Below are 15,534 nucleotides of genomic sequence, written 5' to 3' on the forward strand. Positions count from 1 at the left end.
TTTTGAGAGGGAAACTGTAGAGAGCTGCATGATACTTGCTAGTGAGAGATGAAAGAAGATGTAAGTTGATTTGGACAATCTAAAAGCTTGATCTTGCCTCCTGGCCTGAGGCTCTGACAAAAGACCTGGTATTTGTTGCCAAGAGGTTGGGAGGAGGTTTAAGCTGTAAGTCCTCGAAGCTGACCTGGTCTAATAAGGAGCAGTTTTCCCTTGCAACAGGTGTGAGTGACTGACATGCAAAGAGAGGGGAAAATGAACCCTTCTTTCTGTTATTCTTCAACTGCATATCAAAGGAGAGGAGTCCTGTTAGTGTGCTGCCCCTCTCTCCTTTTACAAGGCAGTACTGTCAGATCAGATTGTTTGTATTACTTTAGAATGGAAAAGAATAAAGGCAGTTTCTATAAAGAAGGACTTGAAAAGGCTTCACTGGTTTTTCATCAGAGCTGTTGGAAACCTTCCTTCCCCCATTGCCCCTTCCCCAGTCCCACCCCGCTCACCTCTTCCTGCCTTTGTCAGGGAAGTGTCAGATTTGACACCTTTGCAGTAAGGTACAGAAATGCAAATGGAGAACTCTAGCAACACCTAATCAGAGGATGTAAACTTTCTGTGAACCTAATTTGTGGATTTAAGAAAAAAAAGCCCTGTTGCTAATAACACATTTCTAAAATGCTTTTAACACTTTTGAAAAACTCTTAGTAGTACTGCTCTGACCTGGCTTTTTCATTTCAGCCAGTACAGGACTGGTAAATGCTCAGGGGATAGGCCTGTAATCCCTGTGCTCTTCCTAACCATCCTGGCTTTGGCAGAGCAGCTGTCTGGGTGGTGTCACCTCTGCCTGTTTCTTGCTGCAGGAGCAGGGCTGGCATGTGCCCAGGTCTGCAGTTGCTGTGGCAGATGTGCAGGGAACTGTGTGGGCCACCAGCCCAGGAGGGTTACCCCAGGTGTGAGAAGTACAATCTATGCAGGAATGGGAAAAGGCACAGGTAAATGGGGAAGGCCAGCTTTGCTCCCATTCTCCAGGGCCAGTCCAGGAAAAGCAACATGTCCACAGTGCTGCTTAGAGATGGCTTTGCTGCCCCTGCCTCCATCCACTGCTGAACCAAAGCTGGCACTTCTTTGTTGACTCTGGGCAGTGTTCCTGTCACCAAGTGTCAGGATTTGCACTTGCTTTCATAGGAGTGTTACAGAGAGCCCTAACCCGAGGGTCTTTCATCTCATGGAAATGAAGCTGCCTCTGGTGTTCCTGCAGCAGCAGAGGGGCTGGAGTGGCTGCCCTGGCCCAGCATCACCCCTGGATGTCACAGCCGAGGCCAGTGAGCTCAGGCAGATGTCTACAGTGCTGCTGTGTATGCTGCTGTGAGCCACAGGCTGGGTTGTTGCTGTGGCTTCATCTCCCTCTTGAGAGCCCCCTCACAGAAAGGGCCTTTTCCAGCTGTTACAGGTAACTCTGGCTGAGTGCAGCAGGGTAACAATACACAGTGACAGCCCAGGTAACATTACCTTGCTGTACCACCAAGGGCAGTTCCCACAGGGCATAACTGTGGAGAGTGATACCTGGGGGTAAGAGCTTTATATAAATAAACCCTGACTTGTGCTGGGCCTAGAGAGGTACAGCCTCAGTCCAAGAGGTCATCTTGTGTGTAGGGTGTTACACTCAGTGCAAGTGTCCCAGGCTCCTCTTTCATTTACACTCCAAAATACTGACCTCCCTCCCTAAAGCAGAAGGGTCACTACAGCTCTCACTTCCCCTTGCTCAGCTGTTTTTTGCCCCTCTCCCCCCAGTTCAAAGGGAATTTAGCACAAAAGGGGATGAGAAGAACCAAACAAATTTGATGGCCATCTTTGAATAAGAACACCCACCTCAGGTAAAGAAAATGACAAAGGATAGGTCTTACCAGTATCCTACTTTCTATTTTTATTATTCCATAGGGTTCTTAGTAAGACAAAGTTACATGTCTAGTCCCTTGGTAGTTGGCTTGCTTCCTTTCTTGCTTGTTCTGTGCTTGAGAACTTCCACATATTAAGATACTTCACAGCCTTTTTTGTTTTTCTCTTTACAATAGCAGCTCTCTGAAAGGTATTTCCACAGCATAAATAACCTGGCATCTCCCCAAAGCAGGAATAGGGAGGGATCAAAGTTAATATACGAGAATGCTGAGGGTCGGCCCCAAGCCTCTGAGAAAATAATTTAAAGAATACTTTCCAAAAAAAACACCCTCAATGTGAAGTTATGCCCCAGGACAGGATTTGCCTAGTACTTCTGAAGTTAGGGCTGTACGTGTATGAGCAGCACCTTCAGATGGCAGATCCAGTATAGTAGGTTTGAGAATGGCATCCAGACCAACCAGCCTAGAAACCTGTGGCCTAAGACCAACCTTAGCCAGGATGACCTTGCTTCCTGTAATAACTTAAGTGTCTTCTAGTATTAAACAAAAGAATTTGAATTCCACTACTTAACAACGCTTAGTACAAGAATTAAGTGCTTAATTACCAGCATTGTTTCCATGACATACTGTTGTTAATAATAGGGAACTGTATTTTTAATTTTTTTAAGTGGGTTAGAAGTATATCACATTACACAATACATGCCATGTTGTGAATTCAGTTATTTTTTTATTAAAGATTAAAAATAAAAAACATTTGACACCCTAATATACATAAAGTCACAATAAACTCAGATGTGCTAAAAGCAAAATGTGCATAAAGACACTCATTTCTAAAAGGCACCCTGCCACCAGTATCTTTTAAATGTTTGTCTAGTTCCACCAGGTTTCTAGTTTTCTCTCCCTTCACTGAAGGGGAGACTCTAGACTGCTACTGAGTACAGATGCTAACAAGACCAACCCCTTTCAGGGGTCTGTGCTATCACTAAAACACTTAAAACCGTGCATGCAGACTTAGCTCGAGCTTCTCATGGAGTTAACCATCACGATTTAAAATACACAAGGGCTTTTCCTTAAAAAAAAAAAAAAAAGGTAGTGGTATTTGGGCCACTCATAAGGGCCAAGAAAAAAAGAGAGAGGGTTATAACTGCTGTGTATCCAGAGAGCTTTGCTACTACAACCCAACTCCCTCCCCTCCCCCTTCCCCCACCTCTCATAAAAACAAACCCCTGAAGTTACAAAATGCCACACACACAAATGAAATGTTAACGCGTTCGCTATTAGCCTGTCAGGGTGTGACAGCGTCAGAGCGCCACCGATACAGTCCTGGAGCGTGTGCACACACACTCTCGCAGGCTCACACACACACTCGTGTGCCGGCCGTGCCCTGCTGCCGGGGGCCCCCTTGCTCTCCCCCATAGGTAGGTGTGCGTTGTCTCCCGCTCCTTCGTTACCAGGGTCTCCACATGGATTTGGGCAGGCCGGGCGAGGGCAGCCCGCGCGTCTGCGACGCGTCCAGTCCGTCCGTGCGGGTCTGGCCCGGCTCGGCCTCCGCCTCGTCCGAGTCGGAGCAGGTCTCCTCGCTGGGGGACGGCGAGGGCGCCGGGGCAGGCAGGGCCAGGGGGGCCCCGGCAGGCAGGGTTAGCAGCGCGGCATCCCCCAGAACGTCCGTGAGTGAGTCCGGGCAGCCGCCCTCGCTGAGGGGCATGGACTCCAGCAGGTGGTTGAGAAGCTCGGCAGCCGTGGTGGCGTCGATGCCGGGGCAGCTGGAGACGAAGGTGTGCACCTCGTGCATGCACTGGATGTACCCGGCGGCGAAGCGCTCGCTAGCCTCGAGGAGCCGCCGCCCGCCGCCTGGGACAGAGAGGGGCGCGGGTGAGGTGAGAGCCGGGCCGGGCGCCCCCCGCCGCCCCCCGGGCCCGCACTCACCGCGGCCGCGGCGCTCCAGCACGGCCCGCACCCGCCGCACCGTCCGCTCCAGCACCTCTGCGTTCTCCAGCTTCGCCTGAAACTGACCCAGGGCGCCCCGGCCGTCAGAGCGGCCCCGGGCCCCGCCGGCCCCCGCCCCGCCGCGCCGCCGCCTCACCTCGCTATCGGCGAGCAGCAGCCGCAGCTCCCGCAGGCTCTCGTTGATCCGCGCGCGGCGCTTCTTCTCCACCAGCGGCTTCCTTGTCTGCAGGGACAACAGCGCCATCAGACCCCCCGCCCAGCCCGATCCCGCCCCGCCCTGCTCGCCGCGGCCCCCGTCGCTCACCCTGCGGTCGGCGCGGGGTTCCGCGCAGCCTCGGCCCCGCAGCGGGTGATCGGTACGCGGCGCCATGGCGGCCCCTGAGCCCCGCTCCCGCCCCGCGCCGTCCGCTTTATACCCCGCGATTTGCATGTCAATGAGCCCATTGGCCGCGCCGCGCGGGCCGCGCCGCGCGTGGGCCGAACGGACCAATGGGCATCGCGCGCTTTGTCTGCGCCGGGGCGGGGCTGCGCGGCCGCCGGCGCTGCCGGACCGGGGCGGGCGCGGAGCGGGAATGAAATCGGGGTCGGGATGGGCCCCGCTCTCGAGGCTGACACCGCCCGGAGACTCTCGGTCTGGGCTGGGGGAAGGGGACGTGCCCCTCCCTGCAGCTTGCGGCTCCGCGAAGCAGCGGTTCATGTCAGTCCAACCCTGCAGTGAGCCCCCAAACACCCACCGCCCGTTACGGGCTCAAAGCGTCGGAACACGCGTGAGTGCGGTTCGTCGGGGGGCCGTCGGTGCCCCTCGCTGCCGACAGGGACCGACCTGGGCGTGAAAGAGCCAGTCTGAGCTCTGAGCGGGAACCAGCGGGACTGAACAGGCACGGCTGGCCAGGGGCCAGGTCTTCCTCGTCCTGCCCCATCTTGGTGGATGGGGAGGCTCCGGGAGCCGGAGTTTGGGTGCCTGCCGGGGAGGACGCGCCCGTTCAGGCTATGCAGGGCTGTGCTGGACACCACGGCTGCCCCCCGGGGCAGCCCTTCCCCAGCCCCAGGGGCCGCTCGCCCGCCCTGTGGCCACGGGCAGCCGGGCCCCGAGCGCTCGGTGCCGTCCCCGGGCGCGTCCAGCCCTCCGCCTCCCCTGTCTGGAAGCGGCGGGCAGGCCGAGCTTTGTGCGGGTAACTTGATGCTGATGACAGTTGGCAGCTGCAGTTCCCCCGGCATACTGAGGCAAATAAAAGCATTAGGGCTCGTCCCCGAGGAGAGCGACAGGTGTTCGCTCCCGCTCCTTTGTTTCCCTCCTTTTATTCTCTTCGCTAATGCATGTCATATTTTTACCCCCCGAGGAAACGGGAGACGCGTCCCCCGCTTGACTCGGCGCTGCCGCACGTTCGCCTCCCTCTATGTGTCCAGCATAGCTCCGCTCCCGCTCCAGCTTTCTCCCGGTTTGTTTCGCCATGGAAAGCCCACTGGTTTTGGTGGTGCTGAGGTTATCCTTGCTGAGAGGTCTGATGTGAGCTGCGGGCGCCCACAGCTGGGTAGAGCCTCGTGACCCCCGGCTCCATCATTTGTTATGGATCCGCACCTGTAGGTCGGTGCCTGGCGCGGCTCGCGTGGTCCAGCGGGTAACGGCACGTGCTCTGGGAAAGGCTGGGGTGGCTCTTAGTCAGTCCAATGTTACTCAGGGCTGCTTTTCATCTCCTAAGCACTGTGCCTGCACTATGTTAATCTATGTCTGGTAAAAGAGCAGACTGGGATAGAGAAGTTCAGCAGTGTCTTCCCACAGCCATCACAGAGGAGCACATCAGGGATAGAGCTGGCATTTGGGGTATCCTGGCTGGAGACCCAAGTTCAGGCCAGTCTGCTTTTTGTATCACAATGGACAGAAGATGTTATTTTCAGAAAGGTATTTCTCTTGTGTTTCTTCCTTTTACGTTAAAGTATCAGTACTTGGATTTTGTCAAAGAGTTTGTCCAGTCGGTGACAAGTTTCCCTGCACCAGGCAGGAGCAGAGTAGGATGTATGACTAAGTCTGTCCTTCTGCTTTTCATGTACACAGTTCTCTGCATAACACAATGTTGGAAACTGGCTCATTATTTCATCGATATAATTAATGCTGGCTAAGCAGAAACGCTGTTTGGAGCAGGCCAGGTACACAGCATTTTTGTATTAAAGTGAGTAGAGACATCTGTGACTGCATTTCATGTATGTTTTATGCATACTTGGCCTGGCAGGGAAAACCCACGATTGTATGGGTGCCAACTACAGTGAAGTAACGAGTGTCACAATTTTGGAGGAGCCATCTTCTTTCTGAAGCAAAACTAGGCACATAAGGTCAGCAGAGGTGTATAAAACACACTAATACACTTACACATGTTTATAAAATACGCAGTAACACACAATGTATGTAATCATGTGGTAAAAGATAAACTAAAAGATTCTGTGAGCTTGTTTTCCCTTCAGAGAAAGCTTAGCTTTTCCTAGAACTGGGCTGGGGGGAGGTGAGTGAGCAGCTGCCTGGTGCTTGGTTGCTGGCTGGGGTTAAACCACAACACATAAGTAATCAGGTGCTCCAACAGTGGGGTTAATGCTGGTATAAATTCTGCTGATTTATACAAGAGGCACTGCACCACTGTGGCTGCAGGTGCAGTCCCCAAACCTGTCAGGCCTCTTTACTGCAGGTGTTGGTATCAGCTGTGTTTCAGAGCTAACTTAGGCTGGAGGATTAACTCCCAAATTCACCTCAGTCAAAGTTCAGCTGTGTTAGGACTTGGGTGAGGAAATGCTGGTGGCTGCTGAACAGCAACTATTTCTCACAAGCCTCTCAGATCTGTGTGGTTTTTAGCAGTGAGGAGCTGCAGGGATAGGTTGAGGACTTCTGAATGCATGAGAAGAGGAGACTCTACCAGCAGGCTAGCAAATCTTGGCCAAGGATGGCTAGAGGGAGTTGGCCGTGGCTATAACATCCTATTTCTGCTCTGACTGGATGGGTGCTGATGGTGAGGCATTGTACTGTTGCTAGCTCTTGTTCTGCAGCATGTCTTTTTGTATTGTCTTTGAAAAGCTGCTGATCAAATGAGTTGACAAATGCTGGAGCTGTTTGTGCTGGGCATTAAAAATGTATGTGGCATAAATATCAGGGCATCACTAGAGCTGCCATTCTGGAGGAGGGAGTCACTGCAGGCTATCTCCTCTAGCCCGTGGGATAATGTGATATTTTTGTGCTACTTTAAACAAGTTCCATCATATCAGGTGAAGCGAATCATGGTAACCTCATGCATTTTAATGGAAATGTCAGCTGCAATCTAGTAAAAGAAAATGTTCCTTAGATACTTTGTCCAATACCTCAGTGCTTGCCCATGCATGGTGGTTCCTGAAGGAGATTTCTCTCACAAACCCCATCAACTTATCTGTATCATTTTTTCCAGGTTAAACCCATTCTGCTCTCTGCTGATGGGGAAGTGTATGGGCACTGCTTCCTCCTCTATGGAGGGTGGGAGTTTAACCTTTGCTAGAATGGGGAGCTCTGTCCTGTCAGAGATGGGCTCCTACACATGCTATAAATTGCAGTCTGGCCAAGGAACAGCATAGTTTTAGCAGAGATAACTGGATCTGTGCCCTGCTGCATGTGCTCTCCTGCGAGCCTATGCATAGGGAAGAATAACACAGCGTATAATAACAGGCTTTAATTCTTTGTAGATGATGCAGCTGCGGTGGTAAAGGCAGCTGTGGGAGGCAATCCTGCAGCTTCAGCTATGTGCCATGTGTTTTGGAGGGCCAGGTAAGTGGCAAATCCTCATGAGATGGGGAAGTCTGACATGTAATGCCTTGCACACTTCTGAGTTGTCAGGTGCATTTGGAAGGTCTCCAGCTCCCAGAAGAACATCCACAGAGGCATAATGAAACTTCAAAAATTTTTAAGTACTCTAAAGGCCAGTGTGCTGCCATCTGTGTTCTTGGACTGGAAGCATTGGTGACCCAGGCTCTCCATGGATAATATAATCAGAGCACACAATAAAGACATGATGAGCATGGACAAGGTCCATTGGAAATGCTTGAGTAGTTTCTTTCATAAATGGTATAACATCTGTTGTCGTTGGAGGCACAAGTTCCTGTCAAAAAGACACGTCACCCTTATAAATATTAATGGTGCATATAAATGGTGGTGCGTGTGAACTGCGGCGGATGTCAGGTTAATGGGGGAATAGCTCCTTAGGCATCAGTTTGCTGTCATCATACTTATTTCTATACTAACAAATATAAACTGTTTAGGCGGCAGAGCAAGCAAAGAGCTATCTTCCCCCTCCTCCTCTCCCTGGAGTCCCTTCACAAATGAAACTTGTACTGTAATTAGTCTCCTGCCTTGTTGCTAATGAAAATTAGTCCTGCTTGCAGGGCCGAGGAGGAGGGGAGCATGCCCGGAGCCAGAAGAGCTGAGGCTCTAGGTGATAAATGAAGCGAGTGAGGAAGGCTGTTTGGAGAAGTTTGCAGCATTCCCTGTCAGCTTGATCCTCACTGCCTTTAGTGCCATCGATTTCTCTGCTGTTAAAAGCTGATGTTTAAGAGGAAAATAGGGTGGAATATCACCACTGAGCTGCTCTTGGACTCCAGTCTGTTACTGCAAATTGTGTTTGCTGCCTTGAGCACTGAGTTCCTGTTGCCCTTTTCAAAAACCATAAGGCTTTTCCTATCTTTTTTTATTTATCAACAGACTTGGCAGCAGCACTCGTGTTCATCAGCTGGGGCACAGAAGAACAGTTTCTGCCAGCCACAACACTAATGAGTATATTCAAAAGGGTCTTATGTCCTTTCACAGAAGAGCCCCCAGACCCCGTTTTCTGCCTGTGAGGGCTTCGAGTCCCCTTTGTGTGAGAGAATGGGCCCTGTTTTCTGCCATTTCAAAGGTACTTGGACTTTCTGCTATTTCAAAGGTACTTTAACTTTCTGCCATTTCAAAGGTGATGATTTTCAAATGCAACAAATGGTGAGGGGCTGTGCTGAGCAAGCAGTGAGGACAGTGGGGTGTCTCCCTGCCACTGAATGATGAATGGGTGTCATGCACTGCAGAGCTTCCCCCAACAAAACTCTCTGTGCCACCTTTATTATTTGTTGGGATACAGCAGAGATTTGCCTAAACTCATAGAGCATTGCAAACTGCTTCAGCTCCTACCCCTTAGCCCATGGTCCACTGTCAGTGACTGTGACAGGATCCCATGCCTTTGAGGTTAGAGGGACCATTGCCCAGTCACGTTGTGTGTAACGAATTTATTTCAGGGAGGTGAGAATAACTGTCAGAAGCAAGTACAGAGTTGTTTTTCAGTTGGATTAAAAAAATAATCTGTCTGTGGTTCTTCAGGGACCAGTTTTGTCATGTTTCCAGTGAAGCCTCTTGTATTTGATTTCTCTAATATTTTTTGGTAACTGAAAGTTGTCCTTGTCATCTTCATCATAGGCTTTATCCTATCTTTGTAACAGGGATGCATCACTAGTCCTTCTCTGCAAGATATTTATATTAGTTCCTAAATGCCTTACAGGCATCCTCATTAAAGTACATTTATTTCAGAGAAGGTGCTGAATCCCTTAAACACAATCTTGACTAAGGCTGAAATGGTTTTAAGTGTGTGCTCTTCAGAGCATGTTTCTTCTGACGTGCAGTGCATGGCCAGGGTAACTACCTGCCTGTACCTCTGGCAATGACACTCCAAGTTTGTTGACAGGACACAGGTTAACATGTACGTAATCAGGCTCTGAACTTTGCTCCTCTGTGTTTTGTGAAATGCTCCGGAAAATGCCCGCTTTCACCATCTCTCACAGGCTTGCATTCACATTACAAACTGCATATCTGGAGGTGGGAAAAAAACATATGCCCTCAGGGATGTCTGTGAGATCCTTTTTAGCAATGACAGCATTATATTTTATAGTCAGTTTTGATAAACACTGGTCTTTCTAAGTCAAAATGAGAACTATTTTGCAGGCAGAGACCAATCCCTTTTACTTGAGAGTCTCAGTACCCCGTTTTGTGTTGTGCATAAATACTGGGTTTGACCCAGCACACAGAGGTTTGCTGGCCCGGTTTGGGGGAGGGGAAGGGTGCTGGGCGGGCTGTGGGCAGGCTGTGGGGGTCCTTAGGACTGGTGGGCGGGCAGGAGGGCGGGTGGGGCAGCCCTGCATGAAGTGTCACAGGTAAGCGGTGTGTGAGAAGATATGAGGTAACACGGTGGGGGGAGGACAAGGTCAGGGTGGGTAATGGTTCCTTCTGGGGGGTTGGGGGTATCGGCCGGGCTAGGGCCTTGAGAAGCACTCGAGCCCCAGGTGGGTACAGGGGCCGGAATGGTTTTGTTCGTTTGTTTGGTTTTGGCTCACCTGCAGCTACTGCCCAGGCTCAGTATGTTCTGGATATGTTTGTTACATCCTGCAAGGACAAAAGATTGTTCCTGGTTTTTCCTTGGGATTGAATATAGATAGGTGGCAGAAAAGTAGGAAGTGAAAGCCTTGCCCTAATCATTTTAATAGTAATGTAGCCTGTGTAACCCTGTGTGGTTGTGAGCTATGCTGGCGATGGTACATGCCTTCGGTAGGGTCGCCCATGCCAGACAGGTCAAAACCGTAGGGTCAGATACAATACATCCTTGGGCAGGATGAGCTTGTTAGACTTCTGGCAGTCATCCTAGGAGAAGGACAACTCTAATCCCAAACCGGGGTGGATGGAGCTTGCTTAGCCCTATAAGGCCATCCATCTACGAGAAGGACACTCTAATCAAACCTACATCCTGAGGACCTCGCTGCCACCGTCCAAGCTCACTCAGCCCTGGCAGATGAACCTTAGGATTAAAGGGTGGGCCCAGTTCTGCACATACTGCGTCTCACCTAAAAAAATCCACTGCGCAGGCTCGAAGGCTTTACCCATATTCACAAAGCCCTGTAGCAACAGGTGAGGGTCGAAACAGGAGGTGAAAGGTGCACTGGAAGCCGCAGACCCATCCCTGCATGCAGGCAGTTCAGGATATTGGTCATTTGAGACTGACTGTCTCTTGGGGCAGCAGAGCTGCTGAGCTGCCTGGATCCCAGCAAGCTCATTTGACAGCTGTGACGTCTAAACTGTCTATGAATAAAAGTAGGGAATGAAAGATAGAAGACCAGGCATTTGAAGAGCTGCTTGTCCCTGATTAAGTGTTTGGTGAGCAACAGAGAATTCAAAGAGTGGGATGTTGGGGAGCAAGAGCTCTGGGGTTGTGACTGGTGACTTCCTAAGCATATTTGTGTCAGAAGAGGGACATGCTGGAGAAGATGCAGAAGATGGCTTTTGCTCCAGGTGGTCTGTGAAATGCCCTTGGCTTATAGGGATATGTAGTACAAGCTCTGTTAGAGATGTAGTTTCAGGTCGTAGCAGGGAAATCAGTGAAGTTTAACTTTAGAGACACCTTCAGCTCCTTCTGGCCATCTGCTCTGACGCTTCCTTGAGCTTTGCTCTTGAAGGCTTTCTGGCTGGACTTCAGGATCTGGGAAGAAATCAACTTGTTAGTCCCCCACCTCTGTGCTGTGTGCCTGGGATCAAACCATTCACCTGCAAGATGCAGCCTCATGCAGTTGGCCAACACCAAACCCACAGTTGCCTGGTGTTGAGTGGAGCTCACTTCCTGTCTCTGACACCTGTAATCAGAGACAAGCCCGGGAGAAACACAACTGATTTCTTGAAGAGCTCATCTGGAGGATCAGGAAGGACAGAGCAGGTGGCTTCAGTACAAGCTCTAAGGTAGGCTTAAGCTGGGTGGAGTCAACCCTCAGGCTTGACCCTAGATGTCAGTGTAAACAGATCCTCTGGGCACTCTCATTATGAAAAGCAAGGGCAAAACTGCAAGTCCCTACCTGTGAGTGCTTAAAATTTAGCCAGCCCAGACTGGGCAAGTAGGGCTGAGCTGCCTCCTGCAGCTGCCTGGGAGCAGCCTCGGCCTTGTCTGCCTGAGAATGGAGAACTCACTTGGCCCTGAGCCTGGCAGCGACCTGCAGTGTGGCAGCTGGAGGGTGAGACCACTGCAGGGCAAGGGCACCAGCCACCATGAGCAGCAGAACAGCAAGGCTGGGCTGAGACAGTGCAGGGTCAAGTGGGCTGCTGCTGGGCAGAGGATCAGCAGGTCACAGCATCCTCCAGGAGAGAGTCCCTAGAGACGCTGATGCTGTTCCTTATGAAGCAAAAAGGCAGGACCTTTGGTCCTGGCACTGCCCTCCCTCAGACAAGGGCCCTTCTGTTTGAGTGGGATGTACATGTGCCCCACTGCAGACCCTGATGTCCTTCTGGTGAAGAGCCTGGGAGGGCAGGAGACAACACGTGGCAGTGGTAGATGACTCCTGAACGTGTTTCTGACTTCTGAACATGCTGTGATTACAGTCTCTGTTCTGGGTGTGTCACATGTTGTAGCATCCTGAACACCTTTGGTTTCTCACTTTTCTTCCTTCTGTCTCTCCTGGACAGCTTTGCACCCTCTGGAGCTGGGTCAGACAAGTGCATGGAGTTTCTAGTTGTGCTCTTCTGCTGCTTTTCCTCAATCAGCTAATACTTAGATATTCCTTAGTATTCTATACTGTCAAAAACGTGGTGTTTTTTTGGGAAAACTACTCTGGTGATAAATGTAGTCCAAAGGGTTGGTGGAACAGGCTGTCTTGAGTTTCTGTTGGCTGTCATGTGAGTTGTGTTTCACAGGCCCTGTGAGTACTAGCGTGTTTGGTTTCCTTCAGCATCTCCCCACAGCTCTGCTGCCACAGGCAGCTCTGCTAGAACCCTTCCTGTTTTCTAGGATTTTCTCTTCTAGGTAAAGTTTGTATATTATGATGACAGTTTTGGTTTTGTGTATTCATTTATTTCTTATGGCTTTTTATGGAAGAGAAGAGTTGCAAGGAGAAAAGTTGAGCTCCAAGAATGAACATAAACATCCACCATCTAAACATAGTGTCTGAGAGTTAAGTTTCTTGAAAGGGAGGTCTAGAAAATCCATGTGCTTAGCAAGAAGCCCCCTGGAATTTGTCAGGAAACATTGCGTGGGTGTATCTGAAACTCTTCTAATCCCTAGAGGTGATTTAAGGCTTCAGACAAGTGCTCATCTATTCTGGATCTAAACCCATCTTGTAGGGTTGGGACACAGCACTCATGGGCAACACTGCTTCCATCAGGATAGGTACTGCCTTTGCTGTCATAGCCTTTTGGCCTCTGCATCAGCTAAGAGACTTGCTTTCAATTTTTTCTTTCAGGCCAGGCAAATCCACCTCTTGGGATTGTAAAAGCAAGGAGGGAAGGGGAATGTGGGCTCTGGGCTAAGGGTTAAGAGAGGGGAACTGTAGTTTCGAGTCCTGACTCCAAGGCTGCTTTTATTCTGTTTGTGTTGGGTCCCAGGAAAAGGCTTTATAATGTTTGTGTTCAGGCCCACGTGGGGAGGGCAATTGAGAGATTTACTCTAGTGCCGCCCATGTCTTTGTTGTGTCAATAAAGTTATTTGCACAGAATTCATCTGAAGGAGGAAGTGATCTTGAAAGCTTCTGGTCTAAACCAGAGTTTCCTGCTCCTTCTCCAGACAGAGGCCCCCCCAAGACTAGAGGGGGGGAGGTGTGCCCCATGTGGCAAGTCCCTGGGGAGGGCAGGAGACACATCAGTCAGTACTTGTAGCAGGTGGCCATCCCTGTGCAGCAGTGTGAGCGGGGTTGACAACCTGCACACACGTGTTCTGCACTGAGCAGCTCATCCACTAGATGGTGGAGCAATGCTCAACAGTCGAATTGCTCTCTATTACAAATTGTTGAAAGTTCTCTTTTCACCCTGAATTGCTCAGTATTTCACTGCAACACCTCTTCCATGGTCCTGCTGGATGGAAAATACCTGTGTTAGACTGCCCAGCATGAGGCTGCATGAGTACTGGACTATGGACAGGACTCTGGATTTGTGCCAGTGACAACTGCAGTAACATTCAGTTCAGGGACCCTGAGGTGAGAAGGGTTGTGAGGGGAGGAGGTAGGGGGTCCAGTAGGGAATTACCAACATGAGCGAGACCTGAGGGAAGTGGGCTTGTGTAGCCTGGTCAAGAGGAGGCTGAGGGGAAACTAACAACATCCTACAACTACTGGAAGTGCAGTTACAGAGTTGGAGTCAGGCTCTTCCCATCAGTGACAGATCACAAACCAAAGGGTCACACAGTGCAGCTTGCAAGGTTCAGATCAGATATTGGGAAACCTCTTTCCTCTTATGGGGTTGGTGCAGCACTGGGGCAGGTTGCCCAGAGAAGTGAGGGAATCTCCCTCCTTTTGAGACTCAGTTTGATAAAGCTACAGTCAGCCTGATGTACTGCTGGCAATGGCTGTGCTTCAAGGAGGTTTGGTCTAGAGATCTTAACAAATTCATTCCAACAAGTATTTCAGTCAGTCTGTTGATTCTGGAAAGACTGCCAGCATGCTGTCAGAGTTTTCAAGGGGAATTTCTGCATCGAAATACCTGGTGTTTTTTGTTTGACAGAGTAACCCAGATCTAGATGGAATCTGTCTGCTCCAGATGCTCCTTCATGCCCATTCTGTTTCACTCTGCATTGCAACAAAAGTTGAACCGGCCTTGCGGGACCTCTCACCTTGGCCCAGATGCCCACACTCACAGAATTAACATGAACTTCACTTCCTTGTGGTTTTTTTCTTCCTTATTCCTTTGTTAAATTTTTCTGTGGAAGTCAAACATTACTGAAGGAGGATTCACTGAGGCTTGTGGTGGGATTGTTTCCTTAAGGGAGAAGAGGTGAAGAGAGCAAAAAAGAGAGTCCAAGGAGCCCGGCATTTTACCCCTGTCCTGTTATCCACAGATCTTGAACTTAATCATCACAAATATGTCATCATTGCTGAAGTCAGAATGAAGTTCAGCATTTTACTGTCAGCAATATTGCGTGAACCAACTTCCTGTTTTGCTATGTCTTGAAATACAGTCCCTTTTATAGACTTGCTGCTAAGTTATTTAATTTTAATGCAGTTGGAATCACGTTTTTAAAATGCACCCCAAACACAGTAAATACACTGTGTATCCAGGGCCTGCCTTATTTCTGCACATGAATGAGATCAGGGGAATAAGCCAAGCGTGATGATGTCATGCAGTTGAGCACCACTGTACTGGGTAGCACTGAGCTGGCTCTGTGTCCTCTGGCTGTACTGCAGGCAGCTGATGAAACTCCAACTTTTCTGGGAAGACCTGTAAAATTTTCAAATTTCTTTCTTAAAATCCAGGTTGCCAGAAGAGGATTGTTCTCCAGTGAACTGCATTCCTCCAGAATAAGTGTTTTCACAGCATAGCCTTGTCTTAGGAGAGGGAAAAAGAAAGGGCACTTGGCCCTGCAGGGTGCTGTGGAGGGTGTCCTAGGGGGGACAATGTGAGGGGGACCCCCAGAAGAGCCCTCTTGGCCCTCTGCTGCCCTAAAAAAGCTGGACAGACGGACAGCTCCCTTTGCCAGGAGCAGCTGTAGCTCAGCAGAGGGCTCTTCTGGCAAATGCTGTACAGTGCTAATTAGCCCTTGGTTGGCCTCCAGCGCTTGTTTGTTTGTTTGCTTGTTTGTTTTTCTTGCACTGAATCATCTTACTTCTAAGACACAAGTAAAGCTGTCCAGTCAGCATCCTGAGCTGCCTATTTCAGACTTTACCTGTGTTGCTGCTGATAGAGCCAACCCATAAAGAAAAGAGATATAATTCTCAT

General features: G+C 50.0%; 1 protein-coding gene across 1 annotated transcript; it reads right to left on the reverse strand.

The window, feature by feature from the left end:
- Positions 1-2,591: 2,591 nt before the first annotated feature.
- LOC113950636 (transcription cofactor HES-6-like) lies at positions 2,592-4,288 on the reverse strand. Its single transcript, XM_027650639.1, has 4 exons — positions 4,138-4,288; positions 3,970-4,056; positions 3,813-3,894; positions 2,592-3,737 (listed from the first exon to the last, which is right to left on the reverse strand). The coding sequence occupies exons 1-4, from the start codon at positions 4,261-4,263 to the stop codon at positions 3,334-3,336; spliced, it is 699 nt and encodes a 232-aa protein (XP_027506440.1). The 5' UTR covers positions 4,264-4,288; the 3' UTR covers positions 2,592-3,333.
- Between the last annotated feature and the right edge of the window lie 11,246 nt (positions 4,289-15,534).

The sequence above is a fragment of the Corapipo altera genome, unplaced genomic scaffold (assembly GCF_003945725.1).
Source record: "Corapipo altera isolate COAL_440 unplaced genomic scaffold, ASM394572v1 54, whole genome shotgun sequence".
NCBI lineage: Eukaryota > Metazoa > Chordata > Aves > Passeriformes > Pipridae > Corapipo > Corapipo altera.

Excerpts from the sequence above, each read along its gene's own strand:
- LOC113950636 (XM_027650639.1), bottom strand. The coding sequence starts at position 4,263 with ATGCAAATCGCGGGGTATAAAGCGGACGGCGCGGGGCGGGAGCGGGGC. Across the intron at positions 4,057-4,137 it reads AACCCCGCGCCGACCGCAGG|ACAAGGAAGCCGCTGGTGGA; the intron begins GTGAGCGACGGG and ends TTGTCCCTGCAG. Across the intron at positions 3,895-3,969 it reads TGCTGCTCGCCGATAGCGAG|TTTCAGGCGAAGCTGGAGAA; the intron begins GTGAGGCGGCGG and ends GCCCTGGGTCAG.